Source organism: Sphaerodactylus townsendi, linkage group LG06 (assembly GCF_021028975.2).
Source record: "Sphaerodactylus townsendi isolate TG3544 linkage group LG06, MPM_Stown_v2.3, whole genome shotgun sequence".
Taxonomy (NCBI): Eukaryota; Metazoa; Chordata; class Lepidosauria; order Squamata; family Sphaerodactylidae; genus Sphaerodactylus; species Sphaerodactylus townsendi.
The window spans coordinates 117440725-117461364 of NC_059430.1; the positions used below are offsets into that span (position 1 = coordinate 117440725).

At 47.6% G+C, this 20640-nt stretch overlaps 1 protein-coding gene across 1 annotated transcript; it reads right to left on the minus strand.

The window, feature by feature from the left end:
• Positions 1-832: 832 nt before the first annotated feature.
• On the minus strand, positions 833-20628 carry PSMC4 (proteasome 26S subunit, ATPase 4). Its single transcript, XM_048499925.1, has 11 exons — positions 20538-20628; positions 14792-14890; positions 12861-13047; positions 12622-12768; positions 9935-10044; positions 9011-9104; positions 8259-8426; positions 5824-5900; positions 4865-5033; positions 3339-3394; positions 833-1063 (listed from the first exon to the last, which is right to left on the minus strand). Exons 1-11 carry the CDS (start codon positions 20571-20573, stop codon positions 950-952), a joined length of 1257 nt encoding a protein of 418 aa, XP_048355882.1. The 5' UTR covers positions 20574-20628; the 3' UTR covers positions 833-949.
• Between the last annotated feature and the right edge of the window lie 12 nt (positions 20629-20640).

Genomic DNA, 20640 nt, shown 5'->3' on the forward strand with positions numbered 1-20640 from the left:
CCCCTTTCTCCAGTAGGCTGCCCCCCTATGCATGAAATAGGGCAGCAGGTGGCTTAACCTATGGCGCTTCCCAATGTTCACATGGACTACTACTCCCATCAGCCCTCAAGCTTGGGGCAATTTTTTAATCTCGGCTATAAAGTGGAATATTATCATCATTTATATTTTGAACCTAAAAGATAAGTTTCTATTATTCTTTTAATCTGAATGTTTTAACTGTATGTATTTCTGGATGTGTCAGAAGTTTCAGGATGGTTCTTATATTCTCCAGATAGTTATGGATTCATACTCCCATCAGCCCCTGAGGCAGAGGCTGATGGGAATTGTAGTCCATAACATCTGGAGTGCCAAAGGTTCGCCCCCACGGTTATAGCCAATGGCTCAAACAGTAAATGCTACTTGACTTGACATCAGCCCTGATGGGAATTGTGGTCCATGAACATCTGGAGTGCCATAGGTTGGCCACCCCTGAAATAGGGTCTTGACCCTCTCCTCTTTGAGCCTTGCCTAATACCATTTTACTGCCATTTAAGCAGCAGCCCCATAACATTTTTTTAACCTAGATTTCAAAATGAAGGAGCAGGCTATTTTTAATGATAGTTTTAACACTGATAATTTTTGTGGTCTTAATTTTAGCACTGTACTGCTTTTACTTAGTGAGCTGCATCAAGCAGATCTCTGGAGCAGCAGCCAATACATTTTCACAATACATATAATGCTGATGAGGCCTCAATTGAGCTACAAATAAAAGCGTGGCTGAAAAAGCTAACCTAGCCTGGAAGCAGACTGGAAAGATTATCTGCTATGCCATGGAAGGAGGGAACATCCAAGGTCCTGGGTAATTGTTTATTCATTCCTCGGAACACCAAGGGCACACAAAATAACACCCCACCCCCACCCCACGAAGGACTGAGACAACCATCCGAGCTCCATCTGGCTTCCCCCAATTTTATTTGTAGAACTCGTGTTCCTGTTCATCCTTCTTGATGACGGTTTTGTAGGCCTTCTCGAAGTCCTTGGCCAAGACGATGTAGCGGTTCTCCCGTACAGCCAGCATTCCAGCCTAAGGTGACAGGAAGACATAAAAGCTTGAATGACAGCCTTTCTGAGGAGAGAGGGGAGTGTTTCAACTGAGAAACTCACCTGGGGGAGGTGTTGTTGTTTTTTTGCTGTCAATGTGACCCCAAAGGGTTTTCAAGCCACACCTTCAGAGGTGGTTTTCCATTGTCATGCCCAGAGTATCACAACAATCTCTGAGCGTCAAAGTGAGGAATGACACTCAGAGATTCCAGCTCACAGCCCAATACTTTAACCCCTACATGTACACGGGCTCTCCTGTGAAAAGGAAGGCATAGACTCCTGTAATGCAGGATAGCGGATAACGCGTCAGACTGGAATCCTGCGGAGACGGTTTCAAGTTCTGAGTTGGGTCATCACTCCCAGCCTAACCTACTTCACAGTGTTGTTATAAGGGTGAAAGACGGAGGAGTTTCTCAGAAGAAAAAGGCAATAAAACGCACAAAGGAATACTTCATGCTGACATAGAGCTTCTAAGGGTTTGAATAGCTTCACCTATATCAGTGGTGGCGAACCTTTGGCACTCCAGATGTTATGGACTACAATTCCCATCAGCCCCTTCCAGCATGGCCAATTGGCCATGCTGCCAGGGGCTGCTGGGAATTGTAGTCCATAACATCTGGAGTGCCAAAGGTTCGCCGCCACAGACCTATATCCTCAGCATATTTCAACTGAAAAGGAGTGGTGATCGGGGTTGCACCAAAGGCAAAGTTTGAACTGGGGACTTCACAGGTCAGCCTCCTCATCCCATTTACATCTATGTCAGAACTACACAACAGAAGTTTGTTCCTGGAGGGCATGTTTCTGTGCTTGGGCAGCCCTCCCCCCCCCTCCCACACACCAAGAGTGCAACTGAAGGTTTGTGTGTGTGGTAAGCCTGTAAACAAACCGCAGTTAGAAGCAACATCCAAATGAAACGCCAGGGCAAAGTGGAATTTGTTCTCGTTCTCGTTCTCTCTCTCTCTCTCACACACACACACACACACACACACACTCATACACACACACCACATATACACAAACACCACCCACCCTCCGGCCTTCAATACATATACACACCACATTTTATCTGGGATTCAGTATCTCTGATGGCAAGCAGCAAACAAACTCCCAATTTGCTCCAGCACTTGCTTGCCTGCAGACCTCACAGGAAACTGTGACATGATCACAGGTTTCTGCAACCTGGGCGGCTCAAGCTCCACGCTGCCCTTCAGAGGGGACAGGAAGGGAGCAAGCAAGAATGGCAGCACGTTGTGTTCCTGCCCACCATGGACCAACATCTGCCACGTGACATCTAAGTGCAGCCATAATGCTCCCATACCAGGGTTACCAACTCTGAGTTGGGACCTTCCTGGAACTTTAGCGAAGGAGCCAGGGGAGGTCAGAGTTTGGAGAAGGGATGGACCTCAGAGGGGTATCATGCCAGAGTCCCACCCTCCAAGGCTGATATGTTCTCCAAAGGAACTCACCAGGGGTGGGATCCAACCGGATCAACCACCGGTCCGTCCCCCCCGCCCCCGCCCCCCACTTACCTGCCTGCTGTGCCCCCGCCCCCCCTTTCTGATGTTGGGCAGGGGGAGAGGCGAGGGAAGGCGATGGTTTTGGGGGGCCGGCTGCAGCATGGCCTTCAGGGGAGGGCCAGGAGGCCTGCTGGAGTGCCAGCAGGCCTCCCGGCCCATCCTTGAAGGCTGTGTGCCATGACACCACCCCAGGGTGGCCACCAATAGGGCCATGCGCCTCTGTGCCGGTGACCTGATCTGCAGCCGCCCTGGGATGGTGCCATGGTGGGATTCAGCCGGTTAGCTAACGGTTCGGCGGAACCAGTGCGAACCGGCTGAATCCCACCTCTGGAACTAACCCCTGCAGTGGAGATCAGCTGTAAATCCGGGAGATCTCTGGGCCCCAGCTGGAGTCTGGCAACTCTATCTCACACCCATACAGACAAGAGGTGACTGATCCACGACACAATCCCCAGGATTTTATTTTTGGCCTTCCCTTCCCTGAAGATTTGTTCTCTCACACAACTCTAAAGGCTTCAAAAACTGCATAAAAGCAAACTTTGTAAAAGCTAAGGACATCTGAGCATTAATATTGTTTGTCTTGTTGTTGATTCCTGACCTATAACTGAGTGATGTAACTCTATAATTAATGCCCAATAAAGGTTGACTGATAGGTTGGTTGTAAAAACTACCAAAAGGGGCCAGCTGACATAACCTCCTGTTTCCAAAGTAAGCTTCCCGTGAAACCCACATGATACTAACCTCCTGGCAGATCGAGTTGATGTCGGCACCTGAGATCTTGTCTGGTCGAGCAACATCTGGAAGGAGGAGTGAAGGAAAGTGCTGGGGAGAAGAGCCCAGCTGGATCCATTCCAAATAGGGGTATGCTTGACCTAATGACCCTCTGGGAGCAAACTGCTCTCTTTCCGTTCAAGTCAACAAAGCCCCTGAGAACACTGCCCGTAAGCTTCTACTACAGGCCGAACGACACAGGATCCAGCCTCCATGAGCAACAGAAGTGGGGAGGATCCAGAACTGATGCAGAAGACCTCCTTCTATTTCTATGACAGCAGGTGTGTCTCCAGGTTGGGCAAAAAACATTGTGTAGCACCAACAATTGCTGGTGAGCATCCCAGGAGGAGACTCTCTCCTGGAGGGTGCCAACATGTGGGCAAAAAGACCTCCTCTCCCTGGCAGGTGTCCTTTCCACAGGACCTAGGAAGATATCGGCAAAGTGAGAAGCAACTCAAGGTCTCGGGCAGTGGTGGGATCCAAAAATTTTAGTAACAGGTTCCCATGGTGGTGGGATTCAAACAGTGGCGTAGTGCCAATGGGGCTGGGTGGGGCACGACGGGGGCGTGGCCAGGCATTCCGGGTGCGGGGCATTAATAATTTCTCTGTTACTGTAAAAAACTCTTACTGTAAAAAAACCCGTTCCTAATTTCCAGCTGGTATCTTTCTGTCCATAATTTAAACTCATTGTAGCAAGTCCTCTCGTCTACTGCCAACAGAAACAACTACTTCTCCTCTAATTGATTGCCTGTCAAAATAATTTAATACTCTTCAAAATACTTTAATTTTGATTTCTAGAAATCAAAAGAAGGATACTTTCCTTAAACAAGGAACTTTACCATATTTCTAAAACATGTTTTTAAAACAGCCCAACAGGGAGAATTATCCCTGCTTTCACCTTCACTAACTGAAAGCCAACATATAGGAAAAAACAACAGGACTTTGAGGTTGTTTCCTCTTCAAGTTGGCGGCTCCATTAAGTCTAATAATAAAATAATAATAATAATAAAATGTTGTTTCCTTCGGGGTTACACCATTGGGTCTAATAAAATAATAATAATAATAAAAATAATTTTTGGACCTAATGGAATTTCTAACGGAAAAGTGGACCCAATTAGTAACCCCCTCTCGGGACACACAAATAATTAGTAACCCACTTTCGGGAACTGGTGAGAACCTGCTGGATCCCACCTCTGGTCTTGGGGGAGGGCAGACGGTGAAAAAATTGCCAGCAGGACCCCATTATATATGGACCATTATGTATGGACCTGCTAGAGGATGCTAAAGATTAAACAAATCCACATAATCTCTATTTTATAGTCCCTGTTTATTCCCCCTTGTTACTGCCAGAGTGCGCACAGAGCGGAACAGGGAGCAACAAAGGCCTGATCTACAGGGGATCAGGGAAGCCTGTGGGAGAGAAGGGGTGGAAGAGTCCCCATTTACCAAGCTGCCTTTCTTAAAGATTGTGAAAATCTTCTAACAAAAATGGATACAGTCTTCCAAATCCACTTCCTCAGACAGGTTCATCTTGCTGGTAATGGTAGAGAAGATCAATCGTTTCTGGCGTCGGTCGGGCAGAGGAAACTCAATTTTACGGTCCAGGCGGCCCGGCCGGAGTAGAGCAGGGTCAAGTGTGTCAGCTCGGTTTGTGGCCATTATCACCTGGAGGAGAACCCAAGAAGAAAATAAGCAGGTCTCCAGTTCAAGAAATGCTTATTCCAAGCCCCTAGAGATGTCCTTCCCCACCTATCAAACCTATTTCCCTCCATCCTGTTAGGGGTCTTGGTCAAAGCACACTTTAATGACTGATTCACATAAACAGTGGATGCCAGCACATCTAATGAACAGAGAAGTCTATCCCTTAGTAGACCTCTTTCCCAACAGCATTGGGTCTCACTGGATGAAAATCAATGTTGTTTTCCTTCTACATCAGATGTTGGCAACTGGTGAAGCAATTTTATAGGGATCTACCCACCAAACTATGCTTTCATTAAAACACGCTAGAAATATTGCCTAGTGCTTCACTATGCCTTGCTCACAGACAGACAGAACCTTAATGTTGAGTTCATCTGCAGCGACTTCCTGGACCTTCGGGGACTGGGAAAAAATGATGAAATTGGAAGGTTTGATTTTTGAAAAACCAATTAGTGGGGGACAATCCTCAGGAGCCATTGGGCAGAATGCAGGTAAAGCCACTGCAATAGCCCAAGGGATTCCAGAGATACAGGTGTTTTTACCTGCGGCTGACATTTTGGAAAAATTGGGAAATCTGAATTTTCAAAAAAAGTTAGTGAGGGAGAATCCTCAGGGCCACCATGCAGAATGCAGGTAAAACCACCGTGATAGCTCAAGGGATTCCAGAGCTACTGGTGTTTTTACAGGTGGTGGTCATTTTAATATCGGGACTTTTTTTCTTAAGTTGCTGCAATGAACCATCTCTCAAGACTCCTACCTTGACATTAACATTCTGGTCAAAACCATCCATCTGGTTGAGCAGCTCCAGCAAGATGCGCTGAACCTCCCTGTCCGCTGCAAAGAGACCGACAACGTGATCAGTTGGCACCCTGCGAGAAAGCCGGCCTTCACATTCCTGATTAGCTAAGGCCTGTGCTTATTCCACACTTCCTCAAAGAATACCAAAGGGTTCATTTATAAGGAACTCCCCTAAGAATCTAGTACACCACAGTGTTTTTATCTGGAAAGGACATACGGTTAGTAATCAGAAGGATCGAGCAGAGTTCTAAAAGGTTTGGAGGTTCTCCCTTCTGTATATGCTATTCTCTAGGACAATTAGCTGACTCCATGTTCTACATTCCTCATTTTCCTCCTCTTCTTTGCAAAATTAATCCAAATTTGAAATCTCTAAATCTCTGAACAAAGCTGCCTGGGACTCATTAGCTGCACAAATTTTAAAGGGGGTGAAAAAAAATACACTAACCCCACATGCAAAATGTATCTTGTTGAATATACATGTCTGACTTCTGAACCACCCCCACCCCCGCCCCCAATTACAGCAAAAATCACCAAGCATCACCTAAGTTTCCCCTGCAGTTCTTACAGGACAAGAATATGTAGGGCCTGAGAACATGGAACTCTGGAACCCACGGGTTCCAGAGCATTATGAGGTTGTGCAGACACAGCAATACTTAGGGCACGGGTACCCAGTGCGGTACCTGTGAGCGACATGGCACCCATCAGCACCTTTGCTGGTGCCAGTCAAATGTTTTTAGCCAGGGAATACATAAAATGAAATAAATAAGATAAAAGTGAGTGGACCCATGAGTGGCTTTTCCCACAAAGGCTACTGGAGACACGCAAATTTAATACAGCATAAAAATTTGCCTTGGCAGCAGCTGCTTACCACAACACAAGCATTTTCACTTTGTGACCTTCTTTTTTAGCACCAAGCCTTTATTGGCATATACCAGTGATGGCGAACCTTTTACAGACCGAGTGCCGGGGCGGAGCGAGGGGAAACTGCACCTGGGGCACGTGTGCGCCCTGTGCCACTTTCACGCCTCCGCCCTGGCCTGGAATGCCCCCGGAATGTCCCAAAACACCCTCGCCTACCCCCAAAACACCCTCTCCACTCCCCCATAGGGGCACGCGCCCAGTACGTCGTGCACCCCTCGCCCCCTTGGTGCTATGCCACTGCCAAGTGCCCAAACTGGGGCGTCAGCTCGCGTGCCCACAAAGAGGGCTCTGAGTGCCACCTCTGGCACCCGTGCCATAGGTTCGCCACCACTGGCATATACACTTTGTGATTGAAGGTAAACTGCAGCGGCCACCATGGGGCTGCCTCCATCGCCTGCAGAAGCTATTTTGTGGCAGCTGTTTTGTGGCTGTGCCCGCTATGCTATATTAAAGGTGCTCCCAGGCTCAAAAGGTTGGAAACCCCTGACTTAGGGGATGTAGTGGGAACTGAACGATCTAAAAAGGTCACATGCAGAGAACGTAGGATTTCTGATCTCGTCTTTGCTACCTAACGTGAAAGGGAGATGGGACATTTTTCAAAAGGGAAGCTGCACATGTGTGGGAGGGGGTGCTGAATCTTGCCCCCACTCACTGCTATTCTTCTACCCTCCCCCTCCAGTCTTGGGGAAGTGATGGGGGAATAAATGACTTACAGACAAGCTAAAAATCCCTCTCTGCCCATTTGTGCCACATCCAGGTCAGGTAACAGAAGACATAAAAGGAACCTGTCTTTGCAGCATAATATCTTGTTTTGGCAGTCCAATATAGCACTATAAGCAGCATTGGCTCGGAGAGGGGGAGGGGCAGTCAGACAGTGTCGGCTCAGTTAGACGCCCCCTATTTAAAGTATCAGGTTTAGTCAGCGATATCCAGCACCTCAGTGGTTTTTCTAACGCAACTCCCAATTCTTATATTATCAGGAATGATGTCAGAACTGGCAATCGTGTCTGGAGGCTGCTAGGGATCAAACAGTGGTCCCTGAGAATCAGGCCTCAGGCCATTAAATTTTAAAGGGCTAGTATCTTTTATGGAGGAAGGCCTTGATTTTGGGTTGAAGAAACCAAGTCTCTTCCCTATCCCCTCCCTCCTCCCCCAACAGCCTGATTTAGGGGCCTGACAGCTATAAACCCAGCGCTTCCTCTTAGTTTCCCCCTTCATCAATTCTGTCTGGGGGTGTGCATGATTGGCTTTTTATTAAATATGGGGAGTTTGTTCCAATGTTTCTGGAATGACTTTCTAACACAAGAACAATATTCCTGATATATTAAGGTAACAGTAAATGTGCTTTCTCCAGACATGTAATTAAGGCATTTTTTTAAAAACCTGCACACCTCTAATTTCCTCCCCCCAAACTTTTAAAAGCCAGACCCTCGCCAGCGACCCTGCACCCCCTTCTTCTCGTCGCCAGCTCACCGCCTGTCTGTGCGTCAAAGCGCTTGGTGGCGATGGCATCAATCTCGTCGATGAAGATGATGGCCGGGGCATTCTCTTTGGCCAGGCGGAAGACGTCGCGCACCATGCGGGGCCCCTCGCCCAGGTACTTCTGCACAAACTCGGATCCCACCACTCGAATGAAGGCAGCTGGGTAAAAAAGGCAGCATCAGCACCGGTTCCTCTACTTTGCAAACCATGGTTTCATCCACCTCATGGTGCTCAGAGATTCTCCCGAGGGCAGCTGCTGCCCTTATTCATTTCAAATGTCTGGTTCAGTAGCTTTTACTTGGTTGCCTGGAAAGCTCAAAAAAAGGACCAGGGCTACACTGCACCTTTACCCAGGACATAATATGTGCATGGGTGTGGAACTGTGCAGAGCTCGTGTAGGAGGTTAAGAGCTCGTGTATCTAATCTGGAGGAACCGGGTTTGATTCCCAGCTCTGCTGCCTGAGCTGTGGAGGCTTATCTGGGGAATTCAGATTAGCCTGTACACTCCCACATACGCCAGCTGGGTGACCTTGGGCTAGTCACAGCTTCTCGGAGCTCTCTCAGCCCCACCTACCTCACAGGGTGTTTGTTGTGAGGGGGGAAGGGCAAGGAGATTGTAAGCCCCTTTGAGTCTCCTGTAGGAGAGAAAGGGGGGATATAAATCCAAACTCTTCTTCTTCTTCTTCTCTTCCCCACACCATTTTTCTGTTCACGTTGGATTTCCCTTCCCTTCCCACACTCACCTGTGGTGTGGTGGGCCACAGCTTTGGCCAACATAGTCTTTCCACATCCAGGGGGCCCATACATCAGTACACCCCGTGGAGGGTCAATGCCGATCTGAAAGAACCATGAGATGAGAAAACAATGAATCAGGACATTTAAGAACTTGGGCCATTCGGATGAATCTACACCTGACGCCCTGAAATCTTTTGTAGCGTGCAAGGGTTTTATGGCAGAAAACAAATCGTTCCCCAAAGGTACAAAGGCGGAAGAGTGCTACTTTGTTTGTTCATGTTTGATTTATTCACTCCACATGTCAGGCCTGCGCCATTCTCAGCCTGGCAGCCAACCCATCAACTCCAAGGCCACAGATGGCTCAGCCATTATCATTGCCCCAGGCTAAGGAGGCCTCCCCCTGCTTGTGGGAAACTAGTCAATAGAGCTTCCTGTTCATTCTTATCTGCCTTCTTTGAGGGAGTGAACTGCCTGTCCTCAACAATGCTACTATTTCCACGGTCCTTTCAAATGCTGATATTACGGGAATGCGAGGGTGGGGAGATTATGGGCTGAACTTTTCTGTAACTTACTGTACTGGGGTCAGAGAGCCAAACTTTAGTTTTGGCTATCTGAGCCTTGGGATGACACAGTTCCAGTAAAGCTCTTGAAAACTTTTTGAATCTCAATTGATGATCAGAGTAACACTCCCTTACACCACAGCAGGCTCAGAAAGGTCACTGACAATCTACAATATCACGCAAAACTGACAACGATAAACCACCCCATTATAAGCAGGCTCTTCAAAGTCAACCAGGCACAGACCTGCTCAGCAAGTGGCTCAAAGAAGGTGTTGGTAGATATCTAAAAGGATACTGCATACATCAGTAACTGCATTACGCTCAATGCAGGTAGATTTCCTGACTCCAAGATTAGACGTTGGAATAAAATACCTGCTTGTAGAGTTCAAAGTGGGTGAGGGGCAGCTCCACAGCCTCCCTGACTTCCTGTTTTTGAATATCCATCCCACCAATATCAGCATACATCACATCCGGTTTCTGATCTGAGGAGAATTTTAAAAAAAATAACTGCAAAATGTCCATGGTCAGAAAAGACATCCACCCCCCCACCCCCACCCCCAGCTGAAGCACAGAAGCTTGAGGTCAGCCAGGTTTCCTTTCTTCATATCCAGGAACGAGGAAGAGCAAGGCTGATCAGCACAAACCACCCCCCAACGCAGGTTCCGCCACGCCACCCTCTTCTGAAGACATGAGGCTGGAACAAGACTGCATTTTCCGCTAACGGAAGGCATTTCCACTGCTTCCCCTTACAAGTCTACTGATCTGCTGCTCCTGGGGGGTTCAGGGGATGTACTATCTCTGCAGGGGTTGCAGCTATTTCTAGTCAGAGCAAACGTAGGCATTAGTGAAAGGATGTCAAGGCGAGTTAAAGTCGCATTCTCCCTTTAAGAAAGAGCATGATGGGAGTTGTAGTTTGAACAGTTATCCCTTCCACATCGTGACTTTCCCCATCTTGGTTTTGATGTACCGTGTTTCCCCGAATATAAGACAGTGTCTTATATTAATTTTTGCTCCCAAAGATGCGCTGTGTCTTATTTTCAGGGGATGTCTTATTTTTCTGTGTTCTGTTCATCGGGCATGCTTCCAAACAAAAACTTTGCTATGTCTTACTTTCGGGGGATGCCTTATATTTCGCACTTCAGCAAAACCTCTACTATGTCTTATTTTTCAGGGATGTCTTATATTAGGGGAAACAGGGTATCATGAGTGGGCGAAAGAAATGGGAATTTGGGGGAGTTTTGCGGAAACTGCAGACGACACGTGAAGGCAAAGCAGACGACACAGCAGTGAGTTCAGAAGCTCAGAAATACATAAATATATATATATATATATAGCAGTGATGGCGAACCTATGGCACGGGTGCCAGAGGTGGCACTCGGAGCCCTCTCTGTGGGCACGCGCACACGGAGTTCATCATGTGGGGGGTGGAAAATCACACACACACACACACCCCCCACCCCCCACACACACACACATCTAGGCTGGCCTGGGCCACTGAGCACGACATGCGCGCACCACGGTGAGCAGGGAGGACTCGGATGGCGGGCCTGGTGCCTGTGCTCCGGGTGGCTGCTGCCCGAGGGGAGGGGGTACAGAGGAGGCAGAGATGCTAGAGAGGCACAGAGCGGTGCGCGTGGGACTTGCTGGAGGCTAGAGCAGGCTGGCCCCTGTTCGAGGGGGTAGGGTGGAGGAAGAGGGAGCCAACCGTTTTTTTCTAAACTAAAACCTCAGCATTCAGGTTAAATTGCCGGGTTGGCCCTTTGCGATAAATAAGTGGGTTTGGGGTTGCAATTTGGGCACTCGGTCTCGAAAAGGTTCGCCATCACTGATATATAGTATTGTATAATAGCAACATGTTCTATCGTTTAATACCATAAATATACACAGTTTCTTTTTAAGAGGTAAAACAAAGGGGGAAAAAAATCAGACTGCTTTTCTGGGGCGAAGGGAGGGTGAGAAAATTTTACACGGATTTCCAGATCACGGAGGCACCACACCTTAACCACCACAATGTGGGAGGGATAACTGTAGTTTGTTGAGTCATGTGTCTTATTAGCTCTCTGATTGGCACATAATTGCCTTTCTGGGCTGGCAGTATAAAGGTCAGTAAAAGTTTGTTTCTGCCGATTCAATCTATTTTTCACTGAATTGTATACATTTCTCTGCTCAGAGCATTAACTATTGCCGCATCCCAGTGGAAATGTAAGTTAGCCGAAGCTTTGCATGGATGCTACGGTAATTCTTTAATCAATACAAGTGAACTGAAGATATGTAATGTTTCTGTTGAATACTTATCCTACAGAGAAACGTTCTCCTCGGGCAGGAACAGTGGAGCTTCAAGAAAGGCATGGGGCGGGGGGGGGGGGGGATCTGCAGCAATGACGTACTGGGGCATAAATGGCACCCAGGGGCATGACCGCCTCCCCCCGTGCCCCACTTATGGGAGCCCAAAGGAAGGTTGGGGGAGGGCGGGGCTTAGGGCCAGCTTAGATGGGTACCACGGCGGCAGGGCAGCTCCTGGGCTGACCTGAGCCATCCACACCTCTGTGCAGGCCAGCTTCTGTCCTTCCCAGGGCCTGGGGAAGGCAGGAGCCAGTCTGAAGGGGGGCGGGAAGTGGGGAGGGGTTTGGCAGCTTGTGCCCGGGGACACAGGGTACCTTATGTCCCCATCAGCAGTGTGCCACTGGTCTGTAGCAGGAAGGCAAATAAGCCTTCTCTCCTTCCATTAACGGAACATTTGTTTTGAGCCCAACCCCAGAACTATCTGGGCTCAGCCTTCTATATGCTAAAGCCGTGGTGAAAGCGACCCTTTCAGGTAATTCCAGAGGATGGGATCACATTGCCTTCATTTCCAGCCCCTGCCAGCATGGTCAATTGGCCATGCTTGCAGGGGCTGATGGGAATTGTAGTCCATAACATCTGGAGTGCCAAAGGTTTGCCACCACTGTGCTAAAGCAACACAGCAAATGGCCCTTTCTTCCTCCAGCTAGACCAGCTCACCTGGATGCCTCCTCTGAGCAGGGCTCCCTCCTCTAATTAGTACAGGAAGATCCCCTTACCTGAAGTGAGCATCATGATACTGCTGTCAGCCTCAGGGGGCAGCACGTCCACCAAGGCATTGCTATGTTTATGCAGGGCCACCGAGGCATTGGGCTTGAGCAGCTCCCGGTCGATGGTGCTCAAGATCCGGACGTAATAATTGGAGCCTGCGCGAGAGATGGTCAAGAGGTGAAGGTAGGGCTCAAGTGAGAGAAGCCCGCTGGCTTCCTTGAGCACATGAATGGAGAAGAGAAGATACCTGTGGTGGAGCCCACGATGGCTGTGTTCTGATCCACAGCCTCCAGGAACTGGCCAATGACCAGGGGGATGCTCTGGATGCGCTTGACTTCCTCCTGGGCATGGAGAAACTCTTTTTTTAGGTTCTTCTGCTCGTCTTTGATATACTCTTCCTGGACCTCCAGAAACTCCAGTTCCTGTTGCAGTTTCTACGGGGAGACACAACGGAACACTTCGTCTTCCACTGCTTCTTCCAACATCAGCGCACAGCACAGAATGGCATTGACACATGCGCCAGTATGATCCCTCCCGCTCCACTGAGTTGACAAATTCAAAAACCAGAGAGAACTAAAAATCTCTGATCTCAAGAAACACAGGTTGTGCCAAACCTGGTAGAATTTTGATACACTTTTTTTAACTGCAGAAAAAGTATGTTTCACCAGCAGCTCCATACCTTTGGAACAGCCTCCCAGGAGAGGTCAGAGGGTTTCTACTCTCCTGGCTTTCCAGGAAGACTGCAAAAAAGCTGTTCTAGAGATCTGGGGGAGAAATCTGATACCTGGCAGAAAGGGAATATCTGCTGGGAGTAATGTGATTTTAGACAGGTTTGAAGTGTTTGGGAAGTTTGTTTTATTAATTTGTTTTATAAAGTTGTCTCCCCCATTGGGTTTAGGGCATATGAATGTTTTAAATTAAGAAGACTTTCAGAGAGTAAAGAGGAAGATTTCCGTGTTGCTCAGAGACCAGAAGATGGAAGGAAGAACGGAATCCCTTGTCACATCTATACTCTTTTCCTATAGGTCTCTGCATTTGTTTTTTAAACTGCTAGTGCCTTTGATGACACCTCTATCCCTTTTACCTTTCAAATCCCTAAGAGAAATGTTTCTCCTCAGGTGAAAACTCACATTCTCTCAACACCACAGGAATTTCTGCTCTGTGGCCAGTTTTTGAGAAATGGCACTTCAGTTCACAAAATCTGCAGAGCGTTCCGTTCCTTTTACAATTTCAATCCACCCATAAATCATAACATCCTGCAACTTTTGCAACAGAGAGAGTGGGCCCGCATGGTCCTCTGAGTCCTAAGTTTTATTAAAGATGAGTCTTGAAATGCACGGGGAAAGGGGCTGGGATGGGAAAGGCAAGAAATACAACTACATGTTTCAAACTCTCCAGTGGGGATTCCGGTGGGGCAAGACGCTCCGTAAGCAGCGGAGTGTCGGAGTTTTGCAGTTTCTCCTCAATTTCCTTATTGGGGGCTCGAAACTGGAGGGCTTCTAAGCTCAAGAAAGCGGGCTTGGGAGAGACGGTGAGGGCGGGCTTGGGAGAGACGGAGAGATGGCAGGCGGGCTTGGGAGAGACGGTGAGGGCGGCCTTCTCAATTCTCCAAAGCTTGGGAGGGCGCTGCATGGAGCCGTGAGTCATTGTAGCCGGCCAGGAGGCGCAGGAGTTTCAAACTAAAGAGCGGCAAGCGAGTCCCGGTTTCATCGGAGGTTCCCGCAAGGCCTCGGTAACATCTCCCCCCCCCCCCCCCAACTGTAAACTACGGCCCTTAACAACGCCACTGACAACTTCAAGCCATTAGGCTTTAGCTTCCCGGTTCCCGGTCCCCAGGCAAGGATGGGTGCGCAAGAAGCTGCTGCGGCTGGTTGCTTTCCCTTGATGTAGTATGGATGTTTTGTGTTTTGTGTTGTGTTTCCTGCTTCTTTAAACATGCTACATGGAGCAAGGAGTTTTTAAAGCTGGCAAGTCTTAATAAAATGCTTATGCTTATGCTTTTTGTATGGACTCACAGGTTTACCAGACCACTAGGCATCCGCTGTTTTTTTTTACAATGCCACGAGAGAGTTCCTGAATGCTCTGGACAGCATCAGATATAGCCAAAGTGACAACAATACAAGAGCCCTCCTGCGTGGCTGCAACTCCACAAATGTGTAAGATAATCAGTTAGCTCACCTTGTAACGACTGTAGAGATCTTCTACATCCTCAGCTTCTGGAACTAAGAAGGAAAGGCCAGTCTGTGGCCTGGAGATGTTCAGAGCAGGAATTTCATCCTAGTATCAAGAAAGGAGACATCAAAAAGAAATGAGAAAAAAAACCCTCTTGCATGTGCGCTTAGCTAGGAAGGCTTTGAAGATGAGCAACTGCATTTCACTGCAAATTATGGCCCCTTTCGCACACGCAAAATAATGCGTTTTCAAACCACTTTCACAACTGTTTGCAAGTGGATTTTGCTATTCCGCACAGCTTCAAAGAGCATTGAAAGCAGTTTGAAAGTGCATTATTCTGCATGTGCGGAATGAGCCTATGAAAAAACAAAAGTACAAGAATCAACTCCAAGTCAGTCACACAAAGGTGGGGGGGGGGGTTTAATTCTTTTTAGCAAACTTAAGTATAAACAAAGGGGAAAAATAAATAGGAGTCTATAAACTGAGAATTCTTGCCAACAAATAAGATCACCAATGTGTAAAGTGAGTGACTAGGGAGTAAAAACACTCATACAGCCACTAGGATGTGGGAATTAAATAAGTATACAAAACAAATAAAACAGTTCTTTTTCTTAAAAGATAATCAGTTTGTCCCAGCAGCAATCCCAATATTCAAAGCAAAGTTTCTCTCTCAAATTTTATATTGCATCCCAGTCCAGGTGACAACTGGGATGAAAGCACGCAAGCTTCTTTCTTTAGACAAATCTTAGGAGTTCCAAACTGCGTCCCTTACTTGACCGTGCGTGCTGAATTAGGCCAAAGCTCTGCTGAAGTTATGGCTTGGATTGCCACTTTTAAATATTGGCTGGAAAGACATTTTAGAAATGATATAAACTTACTGGATTTCCTAAAGAGTGATTCTTACTGGTCCAAATGGCCTCAAGAAATCATGCTAAAATTAACTCAGGTTGGAATTGCTTTTGATTCATTATCACACTCTGATGAAAGAGATATATTTAGATCTATTAAACAGCTATTATTGGACCAGGAGCATCAAAAACTCTTTCCTGCTCAGCCATTTGTGTGTTCTCCTGCCTTTACTGACATTCAGAATCAACTGGGTCGTTGGCCCAATATTTTTATTTCCTTGAAGTTCCTGCCCAAAGAAGGGCTTTTACTTTAGCACGCATGGATGCTTTTCCTTCCAGTGTTCTCTCTGGTAGATATTTACATATCCCCTATCACAGTGATAGCGAACCTTTTCGAGACCAAGTGCTCAAATTGCAACCCAAAACCCACTTATTTATCTCAAAGTGCCACCAACACGGCAACCCTGAATACTTAGGTTTTAGTTTAGAAAAAATGGTTGGCTCCGAGGCGTGCGTTACTCAGGAGTAAGCTTGGTGGTAGTCGATGGCTTTGATTTGAAGCAACCATGCAACTCTTCCAACAGGTGAATCACGACCCTAGGAGGGTTTACTCAGAAGCAAGCCCCATTGCCAGCAACTGAGCTTATTCCCAGTTAAGGATTGCACTTTAGTTCTTTGCATGAAAATCAGTGGGGTTTAACAGCACTTAACACAGTTACCTACACTGCTTCCCCAAAACTAGGTCTTAGGTTTAATGCTAATAATCGAGCCCAGCGACCGAGGCCAGCCTAGATGTGGGGGAGGGGGGGCTCTCTGTTTGCGCGTGCCCACAGAGAGGGCTCTGAGTGCCACCTCAGGCACCCGTGCCATAGGTTCGCCACCACTGCCCTATCATGAGAGACTATATCCATGTGGGGCTTGGACTCCTGATTCGTTAACTCACATTATTCTAGAATGCCATCTATTTAACTCACGTTAACTCACATTATTCTAGAATGCCATCTGAGCCCTTTGGGGGAGGACAGTATAGAAACGTTAATAATAACGATAACGATAATGATAACAACAACAATATTTGCTGAGCCCTGTACTATATTTCTTTCACCTTTATTACGGAGAAAAAATCCTTTAATAATGCTCAAAAAATTCTGTTCCTATTGTCAGGCTCTAAGAAGGAGATCTCCATTTTAGTATCTAAACTTTTATTAGCACTTAAACTTATTAACAATTTTTATTAACATTTTATTAACAGCTATAAAAGAGTTTTATCTACATTTCAGTTGAACATATTGATAATGTGCTATTTTAATTGGCCTAGCTATTTTATTTATGTTGTATTTTAATATTTGTATGAGCATTTTCTTTTATCATATGGAATATCATGACTGGATGTTATTTATAAAGAGTATTTTGTTGTTCATTGCATATGTTATACCCTTTGTGTATTTGAACTACGCCTATTAAAGGTCACAGTAATCAGTAATCAGTGTAGTAGTTAGATAAGTATACTCTGTCCCACCAAAATATATAAGTAGAATTCGTATTCAGCCACCGCCTCTTCTTCCCCCTCCAGCCCCAAACACCAAGAGACTATTTTCTACTGCGGAAGCATAGGTACGCTCTCTTTTCTGTCGAAGCGCTACTGACCACATTTAGATCTTTCAGTGGGACAGGGTATAGGATCTGAGAGCCAGCATAGTGTAGTGGTTAGAGCAGGGGTGTCAAACATGCAGACCAAGGGCTCGATCTTGCCCCTTGAAGAGGCTTATCGAGCCCGCAAGCCAGCTGAGGCAACCCCCTCCTTCACCCCACCCCCCCGGCAGCTTGTTCCCAATCTGGCTTGGCAAACCCAGTGACGTACTGCCCTAAAATGGTACCCAGCCCTCAACTGAACTCCCTGGCCCTCCACTAAACTCCCCCACCGGCCATCCCTTCTGCCGGGCCCGAGGCTGCATTCTGCACCCACTCAGTGCCTGTGGCTCGCTCGAAGGCGGGCAGGTAGGTGAGCAAGTGGGGTGGTGTAGCTGGCCTCCTCCTGGCTGAATGGAAGTTTGGGCTGCCTCATCCTGTGGGCCTTGCCTGCTGCTGGGGCTTCCTTTGTTGCGAGGCTGTGGAGTCCAAAAAGCAGCCAGGGGGAGGCAGCCTCCTTCTCTTCCAGCTGAGGAAGCACATGTGCAATGGGGCCTTTGGAAAGTCCCCTGAAAGTCTGAGCAGGGAGAAGACAGCGAGGGGCTCTGGAGCATGCCCCAGGGAGGGGGGAGTTGCAGTGGTGGTGGGGAGTTTGGCCATGGGATGGGCATGGGGGATCAACATGTGCCCCCATGTGAAACAGGCGGATGGTGCCTGAGTCAAATGACCCCCTCACCCCTCCCTAGATACGCCACTTGGCAAGCCTGGCTTGCCAGGCCAGATCGGGAGTGGGGGAGGGGTTTGCTTCACCTGGCTCATAGGCCTGATAAGATCTCTCAAAGCATCCTCCAGTGTCCAGCTGAGGCAGCCAGACCTCCCAGGTCCATCCTGACCAGGTCACATTCATGTCATATCCAGCCGTTGTAACAAATTTGACACCCCTGGGTTAGAATGCTGGACCCAAGATCTGGGGGACCTGACCTGAAACCCCAGTCGTGGATGCTGGCTGGGTGACCTTGGGCCAGTCCAACCTACCTCACAGTGTTGTTGTTGTGAGGATAAAACAGGGGAGAGGAGAATAATGTAAGCCGCTTTGGGGGCCCATTAGAGAAAAAGGCAGGATATAAATAAAGTAAACAAATACATAAAGCCCAGCTTTCAAATCCCCACTATGACACAACACCCTCAGTTTAATTCTATCTCACAGAACTATCATGATAAATTGAAAAAAGTCAGAAAGGGTAAAAGGGTGGGATAAAAAGGCACTAGGCAGACCCATTTAGATTTAATACACAGTCTGGCCATGTGATCAAGTTTCCTGCAACCTGATCCATGTGTTTCCTTGAACGCTGCTCTGAAAATCTCGATAATAAGATCGGCCTTAAAATTCACAACACATAAATTCAAGAGGGGTCTCTGTGTTAACTGGTTGGTACAAAAAATACCAGATTCTTTGAAGAAGGCTATCAAAGTCTGGGTTGTCTGTTTACACATAATACTAGTCTATTTATCACAATACTAGAACCAGGGGGCATACATTGAAAATGCTGGGGGGGAAGAATTAGGACTAACAAAAGGAAACAATTCTTCATGCAACGCGTGATCGGTGTTTGGAATATGCTGCCACAGGAAGTGGTGATGGCAACTAACCTGGATAGCTTTAAAAGGGGCTTGGACCAATCTTGATCGTCCTTGATCTGAGATTGAAAATGCCTTAGCAGACCAGGTGCTTGGGAGCAGCAGCAGCAGCAGGCCATTGCTTTCACATCCTGCATGTGAGCTCCCAAAGGCATCTGGTGGGCCACTGCAAGTAACAGAGTGCTGGACTAGATGGACTCTGGTCTGATCCAGCAAGCTCTTTCTTATGCTCTTACACGAGATCTCAAGCAGACCTTAATATCACACTCTGTGTAATTCTTGTAACTGACGATTCCAGGAATCGAACCTGGGACCTTAGGCATGCAAAGCAAATTTTCTACTTCTGAACCAGAGCCATTAGATAATATATACAAGTGTCCAGGAGCATATCATTCATTTATTACTCCATTTATACCTCACATTTCTCCTCCGTGGAGTCCCAAATCAGTTTACAAGATTCTCCCCTCCTCCATTTTAGCAACACCACAACCTTGTGAGGTAGGTAAGCCCAAGAGTGCCCCAGAGGCCCAAGGTTGCTTTGCCAAGTGGAAACTGGAACCTGACTCTCCCAGATCCTTGTTTCGCTGGGATTAACCATCTGCAGACCAGAGCTCGCTTCTTCAACTGCAATGCAGCAGTACCTTGCCAGACAAACATTTGATGGTAGAGAGGTTCAAAAATAAAATCAGCAGCGAGGCCAAGAGCTTCCAATTTTATTACATCACCTTACAGATTTACTGACAAATTGGTGGTTGTGGGTTTCCCAAGCTGCATGGCCGTGGCCTGGTAGTTTTCGCTCCTAATATTTCACTCGCCTCTATGGCTGGCATCTTCAAGGGCATGTCACGGTAAGATGTGTTTCTCCATCTTACCGTGACATGCATCTGAAGATGTGGGCGAAATATTAGGAGCGAAAACTACAAGACCACGGCCACCCAGTCCGGAAAACCCACAACAGCCAGCTGATTCTGGCTTACAATATAGTGAAAAGTTCGTATCAGGTGGCTGTTGTGAGTTTTCTGGCTGTTGTGGGTTTTCCAAACTGCGTGGCTGTGGTCTTGTAGGTTTCGCTCCTAATATTTCACCCACATCTACCACTGGCATCTTCAAGGGTGCGTCACAGTAAGATGTGTTCCTCCATCTTACAGGGGCATGCCTGTAAAGATGCCAGCCACGGATGGGGGCAAAACAGTAGGAGCGAAAACTACAAGACCACGGCCGCACAGCCCAGAAAACTCAGCTGTTTCTGGCCATCTGACAATATACTAAAAAGTTTCATTTTTCACACTAGTAATCCTCTTTGGATCCTAATGAGAAAGGCGGACTATAATGAAAATAATTAATTGCAGACTGAGGAGCCCCAGCAAATGGCTCAAGTTTTAGTACGGCCACAGCACTGGAGAATTTAACCTTTCGGGATCCCGGCTGAAATGAGCGAAGGAAAGCTGCAGATCGCCCGGCATTCCCCAGCCGGTTCTCAGAGGCCCAACTCACAACCGATTGGTGAGGCAGTGACTCGGCATTTCCCGCCCCCCCTCGCCCCTCTTCCCTTTCACATGCAGGGGGGATCAGGGGAAACCCAGGACCCCAGTCAGGCCACGGCGACCCCGACCCAGGTGCCCCCCACGAAGTATCACCTGCGCTTTCTCCACCAGGATGCCGATCTCCTCCATTTCTGACCCTCCAGCCAAGTTCAGGCCAGGAGGCTCCTTGCCGCTTCCGGGAGCAGGTTCCGGAAGC

Coding starts and splice junctions, on each gene's coding strand:
- PSMC4 (XM_048499925.1), bottom strand. CDS start 20,573: ATGGAGGAGATCGGCATCCTGGTGGAGAAAGCGCAG. Junction 14,891..20,537: donor TCCTGGTGGAGAAAGCGCAG/GTGATACTTCGT, acceptor TCTTGATACTAG/GATGAAATTCCTGCTCTGAA. Junction 13,048..14,791: donor ATCTCTACAGTCGTTACAAG/GTGAGCTAACTG, acceptor GTCTCCCCGTAG/AAACTGCAACAGGAACTGGA.